This window comes from Panicum hallii, chromosome 9, assembly GCF_002211085.1.
Source record: "Panicum hallii strain FIL2 chromosome 9, PHallii_v3.1, whole genome shotgun sequence".
In the NCBI taxonomy this organism is placed as follows: domain Eukaryota; kingdom Viridiplantae; phylum Streptophyta; class Magnoliopsida; order Poales; family Poaceae; genus Panicum; species Panicum hallii.
This window is the reverse complement of record NC_038050.1, coordinates 58676506-58694858: the sequence shown is the minus strand read 5'-3', so window position 1 is coordinate 58694858 and position 18353 is coordinate 58676506. Positions and strand designations below refer to the sequence as shown.

Genomic DNA, 18353 nt, shown 5'->3' with positions numbered 1-18353 from the left:
ACCCACCAGCGGTGGCCAACCGAGCACGCAGCTTGTTGCTCCCCTTCACTTCGCTGCAGGGTGCAGGCAGGCAGGCCCTGTACTGGAGACCGCCGCTTGGGCCGTGAGCATGCATCCATGTGCTCGCTGCACGGATGGAGCCATCATCAGTTGCCCAACTGTGCTAGGGGCAAGGGAAAAAGGGTGGAGGCACAGTGACATCGAGCTGCTCCTGCCTTTACCGTGCACTTACGCAGCTGTGGTGTGTGTGTGCGTGTGTGTCTGTGTCTATCATAACTACTTTCTGGTGGTGAAGCCCCAGCAGCTTGCATTACCGGACGACACGGCCGAGCGAGTGGAAGTGAAAGCACATTGATCAAACCAAACCAATCCAAGCCGTGCAAGCATGGGCCAACTGATCAATGCGACCCGTCCAGCCCGGCCGAGGCGGCTGACCACACGGACAAAATGGCCGCGTCCTGCGCTACGACGCGCGGCAGGCCCCCCTACACTACGCAGCAAGAAGAAGGGCGCGTGCATGTTCAGCTGTCCCGTAGCCCGCCCGACTGCGCCGGCGTTTTCACTTCTTTCCCTCGGGTCCGGGTGATCCGATCAAAGATCAAGTGCGCAGCTGCCAGTTGGGGTGTGGCTCCGGCCTCCGGCGGCAGGCATGGACCGCATGGTGCTGCGCCGAGGGGAAGACAACGACGCGCGACAGGCTGACCTGAGCTTGCCGCGCGCGCCCTCAACCACCAGCCATGCCCGTGACGGCCTGACAGGGTTCCCGTTACTGGAATGCGGGCTTCTTTAGGCTTCAAAGCCCCGGTGCCTTGAGCATGGCAACAAAGGGGCAAGCCTAATAATGAGATTATTCTACATACTACTTTACACTGTATACATAATACTAGGACCTAATTATAGCCTAAATTTCTGGACTGCCGAACTGCATGTGCAGCCTTCTCACATGCTGGACGAACACGGAGTCCTCAAACAATCTTTTTCGGAGAAAAGAAAAAGGCTTCGTCGTCCTCAAGAACTAAGAACATTGCAAAACAAGAACATGCTAATTTTGATTTCCTTGGTGCATAGTTATTCGTGCACTTCTAGTACAGGAGAATGCGGGTTGGACTTCCTGGATTAGGCTAAGGGGTGAGATGATCTCATAGGAACTCTTTATCTTCTGACCACTCGCGGTAGAGAGAGCTCGTTCGTAGCCGTGCTCCCACCCATCATTTTCCGTTCGCACAACAACGGTTTAAAGGGTGCTCTCTGGTCCCGGTGGATAAGTCCAAACTCCAAAGGGAGAATGCTGATGAACTCGTTGCTTGTTTGGTTCGTGTAGAAGCTCTCGAATTCCATCTCGTCCCACGCCAAGGCCATTGCATCAACAAGGAAATGCTTTCTTCAAAAAAAAATTAAGTAAACGGTAGGCGGATTCCTCCTGTGCGGGTAGGGTAGATTTCCATCGAAATCCTCTTGGAAGCAGGCAGCCATTGGCCTCGCAGCTGCTCGTCTCTTTGCCCCGGCCGGCATCGGCACCCCGACATCCCACCTCGCCGCTTTCCCTTTCGCTTTCGGCCTGCGATCTCACTGCCCCGCTCGCCCCCAAACGGCTTCCTCCTCTGCCCCCCGCTCCACCTTTATCTTTTGTTCTCTTCTCCCTCCCGCTCCCAGCTGCCAAGCAAGCGACTCCCAGCGGTCACAAACCCCAAACCCCTCGCTTGGCGTCGAGCCGCGCTTTTGCTTCAGCTCCTTCCTCCTCCTCCCCATCCCGCTTGCACGCCACTCCTCGCTTGATGCAAATCTCTCCTCGCTGCTAGTGCTAGCCAGTCGCCACCCCGTTCGGGATCCGGGAGCAGATGGAGAAGGAGAGGAGGCAGGGGTTCTTTTCGGCGCTCAAGGGGGAGGTGGTGCGGGGCCTCTCCCCGGCGAGGTCGCGGGGGAAGTCGCTGCTCCCGCGCGCCCGCAAGACGGCCGCGGCGGAGGCCGAGGCGGCGCCGCCCGAGGAGCTCGCCCCGTACGCGCCGGAACAGTTCGTCGCCCACTCCGGCAGCCTCCGCCCGGGCGGCGAGGCCCTGGCGCCGCTCATGGAGGGCCCGGAGGTCGCCGAGGACGACGCGTGCGGCGAGGAGTCCGCGCGGCGGGACGGGTTCGGGCAGTGGGTCCGCGGCCACCTAGCCCGTGCCCCGCTGGTGGCCGGCGGCGGCGGGGACGCGTCGTTCCGCCGCTCCGACCTCCGCCTCCTCCTCGGCGTCATGGGCGCGCCGCTCGCGCCCGTCTCGGCCTCCGCCGCGGAGCCGCTGCCGCATCTCTCCGTCAAGGGCGCCCCCATTGTCAGTACACATCTCGGCTCCTTAGATTGGATCTCCTCTGTTCGCGAGCTTCTCCTCGGCAAATGCGGCAGCGTTTTGGGTTCTGACGCCGCCGGCGGCGCTCGATCTGTTGTTGTTCGTTGCAGGAGTCGTCGTCGGCGCAGTACATCCTGCAGCAGTACATGGCGGCGTCGGGCGGCGCCAAGGTGCTGCGGTCGGTGCGGAACGCGTACGCGATGGGGAAGGTCCGGATGGTCGCGTCGGAGTTTGAGACGGCCACCCGGGTGGTCAAGAACCGCGGCTCCGGCGCTGCCTCCGCCGTGGAGCAGGGCGGGTTCGTGCTCTGGCAGATGTCCCCGGACATGTGGTACGTCGAGCTCGCCGTCGGCGGCAGCAAGGTCCGCGCCGGCTGCAACGGCCGCCTCGTCTGGCGCCACACGCCGTGGCTCGGCGCCCACGCCGCCAAGGGCCCCGTCCGCCCCCTCCGCCGCGCCCTCCAGGTCGGCATTCCCGAGCACTTACTTGTCTTGTTCGTCTCGACGCGCATCGCGGCGCTGCCATTGGTGTCAACTGAACTAGGTTGTGTCGTGTGCTGCAGGGTCTGGATCCGCTGTCGACGGCGGGCCTGTTCGCGGAGGCGCGGTGCGTGGGCGAGAAGAAGGTCGGCGGCGAGGACTGCTTCATCCTGAAGCTGTCGGCGGGCGCGGAGACGCTGCGGCAGCGGAGCGAGGGCCCGGCGGAGATCATCCGGCACGTGCTGTTCGGCTACTTCAGCCAGCGCACGGGGCTGCTGGTGCACGTGGAGGACTCGCACCTGACGCGCATCCAGCCGCACGCCGGCGGCGACGCCGTCTACTGGGAGACCACCATCAGCTCCTTCCTGGAGGACTACCGCGCCGTGGACGGCGTGATGATCGCGCACGCCGGCCGCTCGGCCGTGACGCTGTTCCGGTTCGGCGAGACGGCCATGAGCCACACCAAGACGCGCATGGAGGAGGCGTGGACCATCCAGGAGGCCGCGTTCAACGTGCCGGGCCTCTCCACCGACTGCTTCATCCCGCCCGCCGACATCCGGCGCGACTCCGTCGGCGAGCCCCACTGCGAGCTCCCGCCCCGCGGCGGCGGAGGCGGCGGCGCCGCCAAGGCCGGCGCCGTGCACCCCGCGCGCGTCGCCGCCGCGGAGCGCGTGCACCCGCGGCGCGATGCGGCCGGCGCCGGCGCCGGGGACAAGATCCACTGGACGGTGGAAATGTGAGGAGCGGGAGGGGATCATTTTACTCGGTTGGATTCGTAAGAGTGGGTGAGGATTAGCTAAGCAGCTACTAGCTAGGAAGCAAAACAAAATCCAGCAATCCAATTTGTTCATAGCACTAGAAACCAAACCTTTCTTCTCCATCCAAACAGGCAAACACTAACTCCACCTCCTAGTGGCTTGTATTTCTGTACAGATGAGCAGCAAAGACTCTCCATCTCAGTGTTGAATTGTACTGTAACATTTGCAAGAATTTAAGAATTGACACAGGCAAAACATCAGATCTGTGTGCCTAATTTCGACACGTTGCTCTTCTACGTCACAATATGTGTGGGTACCAATGGGCGGTTTTCAAGCTGGTTGGTATGTTTTGCTTTCGACCTTTGTTTTCCATGGTACATTGTACTACTACTGGTTGCCAGGTTTTGCTTAGAAACTAACCAAGTATCTTTACCACCCTTTCCAGGTACTTGTGAGAGTTACTTGCCACATTCGCCGTAGTGGTGGTGGTGCGGTGGTGGCTACAGGTGAAAGATCATTGCTTGCAAGTTAACCAACGAGCTTCTCGTGCCAGAACAAACTTTCTGGCCTGTAGCTAGGCCAGGACAGGGCAATGCCAATGCCACCAACCAAGCTATCACAGTCGCCCTAGCTCACGGTACATGTAGGCTGTAGCTTGGCATTGGATGCTGAGGTCACTGGACAGCGGTAGATCAGGTGACCTCCTCCTATCCTTTTCCTCCCTGGCCACCGCCCAGTGTACCTTGTCCCTGCCTGCCTGCTCGTCGCCATGGACGCATCATGACAGTTTGACAGACAGAGGCATGCACATTGGCATGGCTGGCCGTAGGGATGGGTGGGGCCCACTTGCAGGCAGGGTGGCTGCCTTCAGTTCGTGTACTGTGCTGTGCTGGGGAAGAGCATGAACTTTTACGTGTTTGCCTTTACTGACGCGCGACCTCCAGAGAGCTGCGGCGCCTAGAATTCATGCTAGGGGAGGGGCACGGCCGTCCTCTAGAAGATAAAAGTCTGTTGGGTCCTGCGGTGGGTGCTGATGTTCCCATTTCTGTTTTAGTTGCGGTAGTTCATGTTTTTCATCCATGCCGCATGGCCTCATGGTCGTCTTATGGAGTAGTGAGCTGCCCATTCATCATCCGGTATTGAAGAGCTCTGACCAAGTGTATGTGATGGTTTATAGGCAGTGACGGAGCGAGAATTAAAATCTACCTATGACAAATCTACTACCTACCGTATTCTAACAAATCATATTTGCTAAATCATATCGTACTTGGTAAATTACGATGGCGGCCGTGGTGTTCGTCGGCCGGCAGGTTGGGCGGCTGCTATGGTTCGCCGTACTGGCCACCGGTCATGGGTGTAGGAGAGGATGAATCGTGACGAAGAGATTCTACGACTGTCGCAGGTCTCCATAGGTGGTGACTTTTCTTAAGAAGCCATTTCCGATTTTCTGCAGAAAACACCAACAGAAGCGACTCCTTGCCCTTCACATGGCTGGTGCCAGTGTTGGACTTGGACAGGAAACACTGCCGTGACCTTGGAGCAGAGCAGAGGGCAGCGCAGCCTGTTCGACTGGCGTCTCCGCCGATGTTGCCTCGTCACGAACATAGGGCAGCATGGAGCTTCCGTCAGCTCCTCACAGTTCTGGGCGAGGTTCTGCCAGTGCCAGGCCATGTGCTAATCAGCATACCTGCAACAGAAAAACGACTTAAAATGTTGAACTTTCTGAAATCTGAAATTCTTTATCTTTTTGGAACGCAAAGGACTTTAGTTTAGGTTCTTACATTTATTTTCGAGAACACGGAAGTCATTACCACAGCACTAGTGGTAAACACTAGCAGCACAGTGCAGATCCCTGAACTGATGCCAGACTGGTGTCGTACGGGCACTATTTTCCTTGGTCGGGTGTACGGTTCCCATGATCATATCTTGTCGGATGGATCATGGGTCACTCCGGATGCATGGCTTCATAAACAAAATTTTGTCAAGTCCCTACATTACAGAGTCACTGTCTGGAACGGAGGGAGGCTTTGGGTACAAATGCTGTAAGTGTAAAGCTAAAAGTCTTTACTTTATGAACGATGCTGGAAGCCGGAGTTTCAGCATAATGTCTCTGAAAAGCTCATATTTATAGGAAACAATTTGATTCTCATACAAATAAGAAAAAAGGTGTCGATGTATGTAATGTTTGGTCAGCACCAGTAACCTGCCCCAGGATTGTGCGCATCGTCCTCTGTAATCCGCATGGCATCTCGCGAGTTTAGCGATGATCTTGACGGCTTCCTTTCCGGCTTTTCCCCGCTAGAAACCATCATCGCCCATCACCATGGCCTAGCATTATTATTCTAGCCTCACCTTCCCCTTCTCCGTCTCACGTTGGCGTTCTCCTTTTGATACCCTCGTGCACCGTTTCAAATCGATCGCGGCACTTTACCTTCTTTACCATCTTGTATGCTTTCAGTCGCTCCTCTCGAAAAAGGAAAAGGAGAGCAAAATGCGCTCGATCCTATGCACACCATTGCGTACAACGAGGAAGAACATACAGTGCAGTGCAGCCATTTGGTTAGTTCACCTGTCAGGGCACAAAAAATGTTAATACCCATAGGCTCCACAGATAGCTCACATAGGATGTGAGATGTCATGTGACTGTGTCTGAACTCTGAACCCTCCTGTTTAGCCAAAGAATTAACCCAGTGTCTGTGCAGTACAATTTGGTCCAGAGAAAATATCATGTGAACTCTGAACTCCGAATGCATCAGAATGTACATGTACAGTATCAGCATCCCTAGTTATTTTTCCATGGGGCCGGGACAAAACAATTTGCTGACTTAAGTAGCTCTTCCTTCTGAATCGGATCCAAATTTCATCATGGCAAGTGCCCATTTCCCCATTGAATATCATGGGTTTGCGGCTTTCGAAGTGTCGGTACGAAGATCCGATCGATCCACCCCCTTTGATGCGTTTGCTCTTTTCACGCTCCTTTGTTTCTTATAACAAAGGGAGAGGAGGTAGATCTTGATCTTCTTGGCTTTAGTTAACTATCCGACCTGTCGGATTGCAGAGTTCTTTTTGGCAGTCTTTGCTTTAGATTGGCATCTGGGGCATCGGCTTTCTCCAACGGATCACACTTCAGATTTTTAGTGTCTTGCTGCAGTATTCTACTGATGGTCTCAGGAGAGAAACAAAATGGGTTGGTGAAAGCTGCGTGGCTCCGAGAACACAGTGGCTCTGGCACCGGCAACCTTGAGCTGGAGGTGTCTATTGTTTTATGCATCGGGGGCCAGCTCTAGTTTATGCAGTAGTGTTCCATCCATCAAATAGGTTAAGCCCTCTGGCTGGATTCCCTGATGGATGCTCAACTAATGTCAGGCCGTTTGCTGATGGACCCTGGCTTCACCAAATGCTTCTTGCGCAGTGGTGAGGCAGGGGACCAGGCATTTAGGCAGCGTGCATGCTCTGTACTAGAGATACTCCTGTATGTTTTCTCATGCTTGTACACTTTACTATGCAAATCAGATCACTGTATGTTACAGTATCATGCCAAACCTACAGAATCAGTGCGTACTAAATACTGTATGCTGTACCATGCAAAAGAGGGAACAGTTTATTATGATGAGTTCGTTGGTTCTGTGATGGTATGCGTAGGTTCAAATACATGTATCTCTCCTCCTACTCTTAGTTTATTAGTTTGACAAAATTGACTCTATGTTTGAATATTTGTCTTTCTTTCTGCTCTATCTTGAATTCTGAAAACCCATAACTTTTTTCCTGATGAACATAAAGAGTTATTTTTGAAGGCAAACAAAAATAGTCAATCATTTGTGTACCAACTTCACTTGGACTCCATTTATGGTTATGAAAGAAAAGGAGTTTTTTTTTTGAAAAAGGGATAAAAAAAATTAAATTCGAAAAAGGGGTGCCGATTGGCAAATTTCGGAAAATGGGAACCTCCAGCCCGATCAACGGGCGGGAGGCGTGGGGCCAGGGACCTTCCGCCCGTCCAACGAGCGGGAGGTCCCAAAATTATTTTCAGGCCCCTCCCGAGGGCCTCTTCGCGAATAAGAAAAGTTTCTTATTCGCGAAGAGGCCCCTGAGACATCCCACCGCCCGCCCAATTTATTAGAATAAGAAAAGTTTCTTATTCTAATAAATTTTTTGTTAGAATTTATGTTTTACAAACTATTTAAAATTCATACTTTTTTCAAATACAAGATTTATTCGCCATACTCTTTTGTATACATAAATTTTAAATTTAGTTCAATTTACGAAGAAGATTACGGTATCTAAAACTCTTTTGTATATATGAAGATAGTTAAGCGATAACGTTTTACAACGTAGAATCCAAATATTATGATAGCACGATACATCAAGCCATTAAAAATAAATTATGTGTATTTGTAACCCAGGCTGCGCTGCTTCTTCGTCATGGACCTTTCTGCATCGCCATGCGGTTCGTACGTGGGTCTCGCTCGATCACGCGTGGAATTTTTTAGAATTAATTAGCAGAGGAAATATAGATAAAGTAATCGGAAAGCAGCCTGAGTTAGCGGGACGCACAGGCTGTTCCAGTACGGACCCACGTGTCATTGAGTATACCGCACTCCACGGCCCAGTGATTACTCGTTGGAGACCGGGCCAATTCCCCGTTCCCGCGGCCCCTCAGCGGACCACGTGGCTGGCGCCTAACTTATATGGAACCTCCCGCCCGCCCAATGGGCGGGATGCCCCTCCGCAGTCTACGGGTCCCGGACCTCCCACCCGTTGGGCGGACGGGATGCCCCGCGCTCGCGTCAGGGGGCTCTTCGTGAATAAGAAAAGTTTCTTATTCGCGAAGAGACCCTCGGGAGGGGTCTGGAAATAATTTTGGGACCTCCCGCCCGTTGGATGGACGGGAGGTACCCATTTTCCGAAATTTTGCCAATCGGCACCTTTTTTTGAATTTAATTTTTTTATCCTTTTTTCAGAAAAAACTCGAAAGAAATGAACATGTTCTATTATTGCTTGCAGCCGACTTGGCTGAGCTGCCGAGCCCAAACCCGGCCTTCTTGGGCCATCTCTCCAAATTTCCTAGCCCAACCCAGGCTTCTCGAGGCTGGCAAGTGTCTCTGTGCCTGGCTCATGTTTGATCACAAGGAAGCAATCGAGGCCGTTTTGCTGTTTATTCTTCCTGCTGCTATGCATTGTTGCCTTTGGTTGGAACATCTGAATCTGCTTTAGGAGTGTTTCACACCTCTGCCTTTGTTTCAGTGAAGCAAGTAGTCTGCCAATGACATTGCGTCCCTAAAGAGTCAAGAGCGGTACCAATTCTTCTTGTATGTCTTCTTGAAGATGTTCCAACATTCTTCCGGACAAATTGGTTGGTAAGTCCAGTCTTCAATGTTGACGCCAAAATTGTGGGCACTCTCTCCCTGCTTTCCCTTCACTTTGCTTTAGAGTTTATTTCTTGAAGATTTGAATGTACCAACTACCAAACATTCTCCAATTCGTAGCACTCGCTTTCCCACTTAATATTTTCACAATATAAAAGGACAACCTTTACGCGTGCATGCTACACGGTTTTGGTTGTTATGTTGTGAAGTCTCGCATTCTAAAGTGGAGCTCCATCGTTGTTTCCCTTTGTTGTTTGACAGACTAGCCATTTGATGCTGCAGTGGCAAGTGAGGATGCTGCGAAGCTAGCTGCAAGCTATTATGCGGTCTGCGGTGGTAGACGAGGTGGAGGAGATGGATGTTGGAATAGTGTGAACTGACAAAGTTTGATGCATGGACCATGGATCGGATATATCTAACTTATAGTTTCAATTCTAATTTTTTATGGAATTGTAAACTTTTCAATTTAGTTGGTTTGAGTAATTCTGAAGAAACAAGTTTTGCACAAAGAGAATAGTGTGGTGTATGAGGGTTGTACTACTTGTCGCTCTAAGAACATGCAGAAAAAAGAGAAAAGAGAAGAATAATAACACAATGGCAAAGCCAGAAAAAGAAGAAGAAAGCAATCTTGTTTCTGAGACCCCAGCTTGTGAGTTTCGGAGCATTTTTCTCGGCTGTTTCTCAAGGAATCAATACTGCAAAGCTGCCTGTTGCTTCTCATTCGCCCTTTGCAACCATTCCACCATCGAACACCGCAGCCTTTCCGGTGCGCGCGCAACCCACAACTTGAGAAAGCTCGTGAGAACGTGTGTCCATCTCTCCAGCTTCGGGTCCTGGTGGTGACGATACTTTTGCATCAGAGACCTTCTGCTGCTGTTGTCCCTGCCGGCATTTCTCCCTGGGATCGTCTTCTTTACCTGAAGGTACGCCGCGCCATGTCTGGATTTCCAAAGCATCTGGTACGCCGTCGCTTCTGCCTTCAGGTACAGGCACTCCAGCGCCTTTGGCAACACCGTCTCGTCCACCTGCTGCAGGCTGAGGTTCGTGTGCGCGCCGTGCTGCTCCTCGCCGTCGATCACCTCCAGCGCGGAGGACTCGGCTCTCGGCGTCACGCCTCCTAACGAGCCATGGGGCGTGAACAGGAGCCCGAGCTTCAGGTGTGGCGTGTCTTTGGAAGAAGCTGCTCGACCTTCAGGAATCGCCCTCCTCCGCATCTTGTACTCGGACAGAGGGATCTGGCACTGCCAGTACACCTCGATAACTGATTCCAGAGACACTTCTGGTAGCCCCGTTGCGCCCGTGTCGCCTTTGCAGGGCTCTGCACGATGCTGATGGCTGCAGCAGAGCGGGTCGGGGCGAAACCACTGGCTCATGTCTCTGTGGATGCTGTTCCAGTGCATCTTGTGAGTGGTGTCGGCGTACGGCACCCAGGAGAAGTCCTGCGTCGGGAGGCTCGCGAGCTCCCTGGTGGCGGCCTCGGCCGTGGACCGGAAGTGGGGCGTGACCAGCAGCTGCAGGCACTTGATCGTGGTCCCGACAATGTCCGTGCTCTCCGAGAGCCGGAGCATGGAGCCGATGCACAGGTTCTTCTCCGGCGCGTCGTCGTCCTCGTAGATGAAGATGAGCTTCGCCTCTACCCCGCGACCTTCCAGGAATATGGGACGGACGCAGAAGAGGTGGTACTGGCTGCCCCGGACGAGGCGGTACCGGAGCTCGTCGCCGGCGAGCAGGCGCGCGATGAGCGGGTCGAAGAACGCGTACCGCCGCGGCGTGCCGCCGAGCTCCACGAACCTCAGGAACTCGGCCGCGCCGTCCGCGTACCACTCGAACCGCCGGACCGCGGGGCCGCTCCAGCCGTGCCTGCCGTCGTCGCCGCTGAGGACGTCGGAGGAGAGGAACGACCTGGCGGCGCGGGCGAGCCGCGCGGGGAAGGACGCGCCCCTCGCCGCCCGCCGCCTCTCCTCGTCCTCCACGGCGCGCCGCTTGCACCGGCGCAGCGCGTCGTCGCACTCCCGGGCGGCGCGCTTGAGCTTCCCGCGCCACCGGAGCAGCGACGCGTCGGTGATCCGCCACTTGTTGGAGGTCTCGAGCGCCGCCTCCAGCTTGATGTGCGCCATCTCCAGCCGCTCCAGGCTCTCCTCCTGGCTCGGTCTCCGTCCCGGCGTCTGCTTGTCGAGGACCCTGGATACGATCTGGGTGATTACCACCTCGGCCACCGCGGAACTCACGATCTCCGCCATTAGTCTGGACTGAACCAGCGAAGATCGTAAGAATGCACGAGCTCGATTGATCTCATGGAAGTTGTGAACATTGTATATAGGGAGATTTCAGAGGAAACACCATGGAAAGGAAATCAAGTGGGAATAACGCGCAGAAAAGGGATGGAATATGACGTGCATAGACCAGAGTCCAGGAATGCGAGACAAGCGGCGGTGACTTGAATAATAACAATTGGTCTCCATGAGTGTTTCAGCGAAATTTGACAGAATAAGTGGACTTCGACGAAGAACAGCGAGCGAGAGCTGTCGGTGACTGAGTATTTCTTCTATTTTATCCCAAGGGCCCCCCTTTGGCACCAGCTTAACTGATCCAAGAATATTGGCAAAAGACATCAGACAACAATAGTGGCTAAAACTCTATAATGGTTGGAGTAAAGGCCCCACACACTGTTTCGAAATTCCTGTTTCCGTGAGAAAGCAGGTGCGGTCAAGCCTCTCCAGCTTCGAGCACTGACTCAAAAATATCCGGGCCACGTGGACATGACAATGGACTGTCATGAATTTTGTTTTTAGAATTTTGTGCTATCATTCCCGCGCAAAGTGTAAACTGTTAATGTCACAAATACATGATGTTTTCGGAAGTTTCTGGTCTAAACTTAATTTCAACGTTTTCAACCTTTTCAAACTATTGCATGTTTTAATCTTACTGTTACTAATTAGAATCTTATTCTATAGCCTCCACATTAATCCTCGCAAAAGACATACTAGTACTAGAAAAAAAAGATAAATTCTATAAGTTATCTAGTCTCGGGTCAGTTCCAAGATATAGTAGCTTCTACCAAATTTGGACCCATTTCGTAGAAATTATCTTGGTCTCCCCTAATTTGTGAGTCAATCTTGCCAGCGTTTTATGTGGGTTTTCAGGTGTTCATGTAGCAGCAGGTCGAGACATCAAAATTTCTTTTCCAATCTGTCACAAACTAGTGACTATTCCTTTCTCTAAAAAATGCCATAATTGTTCTCTCCTTTTTCTTAGTGTAGTCATGACATGCAGCGGTGTCATCTTGAAAATTGTATCGTTGTATATGAAGCAAAACAGAACATATTTTTATTCTTATTCTCCGTTGAAGGGTTACATTGGTGAACTTTCCCACGTTGGTTATAGGCAGCTTCCTTGCGCCTTGGATGCTTGGGAATAATGCTATATGGATCTCTACTATGGATGTGCGTGCTCCTCAATTAATGAAGCTGAAAATGTACCCGCAAAAAAAGCTAAAATGTATTTTAGTTTCATGTTGTGCAAGTAAAGAGAAAAATTATTAATTTCTCCAACACTTACGTAAGCGATTATACCATCCAAGCAATTAAGAGCAATTTATTGCTTTTGACACTTTGGAAAGCGATCGTGCCATACTACACTATGGTTTAGCAGCTTCACGGTCTAAGCTAGCTCATTGTGATATTGTTCTGCTCTCTCTCGCATCACTCGACACTAATTTTGGAAGCATTCTTGCGATATGTAGCTTCTTGGATGGTGAATGACGGAATAAGTATGGCGGCCGGTTGCTTCTAGAATTATTTCGATAGCGAATGACCGCCATACAGTCGGACTCAAGAATCTATGTAGGCTGATGAAAGTAGGACTTTACATGTGTGATCCCTAATCACAACAGCAATACCAGCTTTGCGATTCTGCATAGAAACAACTTCATCAACATTATCAACATTGATTTTGATCTGTCCAGTATCAGTGTTAGGAGGCTCCCACAATAGCAATCTCCTCTCATGTCCAGGCTATCAGGTGTAGGTGACGTTTGTTCTTTTCTTCTATCATATCCAGGTCAAAATTTTGTTGGATAGAATACAATTAAAAAATTTCAATGGACCGCCAAGAGCTAGTCTAAAACCTAATATCTCCTAATTGGCTAATTGGATATTATAGTATGGAGTATATTCATGTATAACGACAACATAAGGACAACATAAACCTTTTGCATCTTTTTAGATTCCTAATTTAGCTATATTTATAATTTGTATTTGGCTGAACTTTTCTGGTTAATATAGGCCGTAAGATCTTTATAAAATCCGACGTGTAAATTCTACTTTCTTTTAGATTAATGTAGAAATTTCTATACCCTCTCAGAGCGAGCGTGGTGACTCTTTTTTACACTCTCTTATTAATTTTGTTGGACGGAACAGAATCAAAGAATATCAATGAACAGCTAATAGTTAGCCTAAGGCCTAATATTTCTTGATTGGCTAATTAAATATTGTAGTATGGATTTATTCATGTATAATGATAATATAAGTTGTTGTTTAGCTCGTGGCTTTATGCTTGTAATCGTAGTAGCTAGGGATTATTCCAGAATCCATCCAGCCGCCAGCCTTGCCTTTGCAAATGGAGTGGCCACTGTATCCTGCATGGAGCTTTGAGCGCATAAAAAGATGGCCTAGCAGCGTGCAAGCTGATGAGGACTTTTTGAGATGCTCGACATCTTTTGTGTTCGTAGGCCTGCATGGAGATCATCTTTTGTGTTCCGTTTAGGCCTAAAAATAAGCAAACTCAGTACTCATCTTATATATCTACTCCATAGTATACACAACTTCGTGGGGTAGAGAGAGGAAAAAAATATAGAAACACAATCTGTGTCACGCTGATGAATTGCCTATTTTTAGATTTCTAATCTAGCTATATTTATAATTTGTATTTGGCGTGTACTCTTCAGGTCAATATAGACTATTAGATCTTCATAAAATCCGACGTGCAAATCCTTCTCTTTTTTAGATTAATGTGGGAATTTCTATACCTCTCAGTGAACGTGGTAGCTTCTTTTAACATTTCCATATTAATATAATAGATAGATAGATAGATAGATAGATAGATAGATAGATAGATAGATAGATTCTCAATAAGCTTATCCCTGGTCAATACATTCCCTCCTCTCTTGTTTCTTAGTTTCAGTTTCATTTAGTCCCATCACTTAGGGACTTGAGAGAGAGGGGGGGGGGGGTGTTGTTCATATCGGCTTTACTTACTTTCAATTCGCTTTACTGAAAAGCAAAAAATGAGTTATGCTGTGTACAGACCGCAACCAGCAGCCCATCATGTCCAATTGAATGATTGATTTCCACAAAAGTCGCAATCATCAAGCATCATCTGCATAGCAGCCATGATCATTCAAACGGCTGGATAAACAGTAACGTACTAATCAACTAGCAAGTTGGTCCGTGCACATTGGAAATGCTAGATTAATTAGTTTTTTAAAAAATAAAAAAATCTCATTTGAACAGCCTGAATGTCTTACACCAGAAGAGCCAGCTGCATCTTTTCACTTCTCTATCCATTCAGCAGAGGTCGTAGACAACACGGCACACGCCCGGATTTTACCAGAGACTCGCTGAACCATCCACGTTCTACAAGTTGGAGTGAGTGTGACTACGTCAAATGGAGTGAGTGTGACTACGGCTAGCTCCAGGCAGATCGAACCTCCTGTGATCTGAACTCTGACGACTTGACCGAACCCAATCGCGTGCTCCATTGTTCACACCAGGAGCAATTTTGTCCCGGACGCCCTACGCTTGCCGTAACCGCGCCAAGGCTTGCTGCTTCCCATCCAAACTTCCGCCGGGCTCTCCGATCCAGCGGCCCCCAGGAAACAGTGCCGAGCTCCAGCTCCCCGCAGCATGCCGCGCTCCACGCCGCCGCCGAGCTCCCCGACGGCGGGGCCAATGAGCAGCCTCCGCTTCCGCGGCGCGGCGTTGAACTCCACGCACCTGAGGAACTCGGCGGCGCCGTCGGCCAGCCTCTCGAACCTCTCCACGGCGGCGCGGGCGCGGGAGGCATCGTCCCAGCCGCCGCCGCGGCGGCGGGCGAGCGCCAGGAGCGCCGAGACGAAGCACAGGATGGCGTGCGCGACGCGCCCCGGGAGCGGCGCCCGCGCCAGCCGCTCCCGGGCGGCCTCCTCCTGCAGCTCCCGGAGCTTCCACCGGTGCAGCGCGGCGTCGCACTCGCCCGCGGCGCGGCGCAGCCTGCGGCGCCACCGGAGCAGGGGCGCGTCCGCGGCGCGCCACCGGGCGGACACCTCCAGCGCGGCCTCCATCCGGATGTGCGCCATCTCCAGCCTCTCGACGCCCTCCCGCGCGCTCAGCCGGTCCCGGTGCCGGCCGATGAGGAAGGAGGAGGTCCGGCTGACCACCTCGCCGACGACGATGGACCCGACCATCTCCGCCATCGCTGCGATGGTTCCCTCGACTGCTCTCGCCGGCTACAGACGTAACCACATCAGCGCTCGAGTGTTATTTGCACAGGCGGGAGGGGACGATCGGAGGCGATGAGGACAGCCAAGGTTGGAGGTGATTGTGGGAAGGAAAGGTTGGAGGTGTGCTCCTGGTCAGAGCTCAGGCCATGGAGGCGCTCACAAATAGTAGCAGCAGCAGTTGGCGGACCAACTTGGCAACTGACCAAGTCTTTGCCGCGTTAATCTGACCGCCCTTTTCGTGTTCCAAAGGCCTGCTGCTTGATTTGTGGTCTTAGGTCCAAGTCCAGTGTCCATTCCAACCTCTCTCTAATTTCTTTTTTTACTCAGGATAGGCTGGAAAAAAGACTGCCGGGATGGGCTCGGTGTCATTCGGCCATTTTGGGGGCGAGCAGCCAGCCCAATATGACATTCGCTAGAGACAGAACTAGCCCAATAGAGAGAGAGAGGGGCATGCAGCCCATTCATGACATTCTACTTCCTCCGTCCTGATTTATAAATCAAAGCGCTCTAACACCAAATTTATAAATAAAAATCTAACACATCAAATAAGTAAATATAAAAAATATATTTCATAATAAATTTAATTATTTTCATCTGACATTCAAAATATTACTACCCTTTTCTATAAACTTGATCAAACTTTGAATAGTTTGACTTAGGACAAACCAGAATGCCTTACATTTTAGAACGGATGGAGTACATTTTTCCTTTCAAACGTTCCACGCAAATTATGTTTCTACTTTATTGATTTATTATTATAGTACACGCAAAAGAAATTTCCAATGCCTATAAACGATGGATGGGTTTGGGCGGCGACAGACCGATGATAGTCTTTGACGTGACGATGCAGCGTTGCTGTTTGAGTGAGCCCCTACTGGTTATATATTAGAAAAAAAATTAAAAAGGAAAAGGAAGGGAAACTAAGGAGTGTAGCAAAGTTTCTAATACGAGGCAAGTACAGCTTTTGCACGATTGATAACCATGGCGAGTTCATGTACAAACTTCGCATGACAGCCATATCCACCGTGGGGTAAATGTTAATTGTCATCTAAGCTAGACCAAATCATCATTCCTCGCCGTCCAGATGCTCCAGGCCAAGAATTAAGCTCATCAAGGGCCAACAGGCTTTGGCTAAATCGCAACTAAGAATGTTTCTTCTTTCTGAAACCAATGTTCATCTTTAATTACGGAACAATTATTCATCTTGAATCACGATCATCATGGCCAGATTTTGCTGATGCCGTGTGGCAAACAATCCTTTGGTTCTAAGGGTGAAGGCGTTGAACGAACCGCTGTCGTGCGAGTGGAAGGTCACAGGTCTGCAATTGGCAGCTGATTGCCCTTTGCCCAAACCGATCGACAGCGCCGCAATCTGATCAGGCCGGAGAAATCAAACAGAGGTCAGAAGCAAGTTCCACTTCCCTGCAGGAGGCTGCGGAGACACGGTGCTTGACAGCTTGAGCTCAACAGCAGCAGCGTGCCAGAGCTTGTAAAAGCACAAGAAGATTGGTATCCCAAGTATGTGTTGATCAGCAAACTGCCCTAAATTGTCGGTGCACAGCCTGAATATACAACCTTGACTGGAGCTACACGCAGAGACTTGCCACGCAGGCGTGCATGCCCTCGCTCCAAACCACAATACTTAATCTGAATTAAACTTCGTCTAAAATTTATATATGCTACTGCTGGATGGAAAACGATGTTCCTGCTTCCGTTGTGTTCGTTGCAACTTACCGATCTGAACGTCCATGTCAAACTGGCCGTGAACATCAGGTAGCTGTTGGAGGTGCAGGCCAGCTTCATCCCAGCTTAGCTCTGAAACAGTGCAGCCCCCACCCCAAGCCGTCACTTCTCAACCATCCATCTTTGCAGTTTGCATGCATGCACGCTTGTCTTGTCACCATAATTCGAGCATTAAGGTAACAGCCGGGGTCCTTCCTGATTAATACCTTTCCTCTTTTTAATTTCTCTATATGGAGACTGATTTGGAGTGTGGGAGGCTGCACCATCGTCTTTGAAGGAACAGCACATAACTTTGTATCTCTGTCATCTCCTTTTCCTTTTTTTTTTAAAAAATGAACTTATCTGTCATCTGAAAGTTTGGTACCTCGTTTGAACGGATGATGAAACAAGTTTGCTGAACTGCAGTACGGTTTACTTGTTTTCCAATACGAAGCGATGCTTACGTTTGGAAAAAATCATATCATACTTTTTTTGTTCACACACGTTTTCTTGGCATCAACAAAAAGAAACGTCTTAGTCGTTGAGATCCACATTAAGACTAGCATGAAGTTTCCTACTTCATAACAAAAATTAACTTGCGAAGCATTGAGATAGTAGCTTGCCTGTTGCAATCGGACGATCCGATCCTCTTCTTTTCCTCTGCTCCGCATCTCTACCTAACATAGTACCCTAGAATCCTAAGTTCCTAGCTTCTCAGCGAGTCCTCTTAAAACACGTACAATGCAAAGCAGACGAGCTGCCGTATTCAAAGATACAAAAACAGAACAGGATTACCATTTACCAGCAGACTCGTCTGACTATTCAAAACGCCTATTAGAGGCCTATATCCTAACAAGACAGAGGTCTAAGCCTGGGTAGGTTAATTCGAACTTCAACAACGACCAAGACATCAGTTTTAGACGGAATCATCAAACCGGACTTTAGTTGGAAGTGACCCCATCAGGCATCAGCGATACGAAAAGAAGGGGAAAAAAAAAGGTGTGCTGCTGTGTCTCATTGCAACAACAATGACCGACTACGCATGTGTGGACGCATGCAGCGCAAGCGATGGATCATTCTTTCCTTGAGCACAGCATTCCCGTCACGTATTCCTCCGGCCTGACAGCAACGGTTCAACCGCTGCCGATCCTTCTGGCGACCCTCCTAGCTTAGCTTCCTTTTTGGTCCCTTACTTGTCTGTGTTTTTTTTTTCCACTTTTGGT

General features: G+C 50.5%; 2 protein-coding genes across 2 annotated transcripts; one reads left to right on the top strand and one right to left on the bottom strand.

The window, feature by feature from the left end:
* The first annotated feature begins 1184 nt into the window (after nt 1-1184).
* On the top strand, nt 1185-3847 carry LOC112873869. The gene is made up of 3 exons (XM_025936952.1): nt 1185-2312; nt 2438-2791; nt 2890-3847. Exons 1-3 carry the CDS (start codon nt 1839-1841, stop codon nt 3544-3546), a joined length of 1485 nt encoding a protein of 494 aa, XP_025792737.1. The 5' UTR covers nt 1185-1838; the 3' UTR covers nt 3547-3847.
* A 10448-nt stretch (nt 3848-14295) lies between these two features.
* On the bottom strand, nt 14296-15872 carry LOC112876133. Its single transcript, XM_025940184.1, has one exon. The coding sequence runs from the start codon at nt 15379-15381 to the stop codon at nt 14692-14694; it is 690 nt and encodes a 229-aa protein (XP_025795969.1). The 5' UTR covers nt 15382-15872; the 3' UTR covers nt 14296-14691.
* Nucleotides 15873-18353: the final 2481 nt, after the last annotated feature.

Coding starts and splice junctions, on each gene's coding strand:
- LOC112873869 (XM_025936952.1), top strand. CDS start 1,839: ATGGAGAAGGAGAGGAGGCAGGGGTTCTTTTCGGCGCTCAAGGGGGAG. Junction 2,313..2,437: donor CCGTCAAGGGCGCCCCCATT/GTCAGTACACAT, acceptor TGTTCGTTGCAG/GAGTCGTCGTCGGCGCAGTA. Junction 2,792..2,889: donor CCCTCCGCCGCGCCCTCCAG/GTCGGCATTCCC, acceptor CGTGTGCTGCAG/GGTCTGGATCCGCTGTCGAC.
- LOC112876133 (XM_025940184.1), bottom strand. CDS start 15,381: ATGGCGGAGATGGTCGGGTCCATCGTCGTCGGCGAGGTGGTCAGCCGG.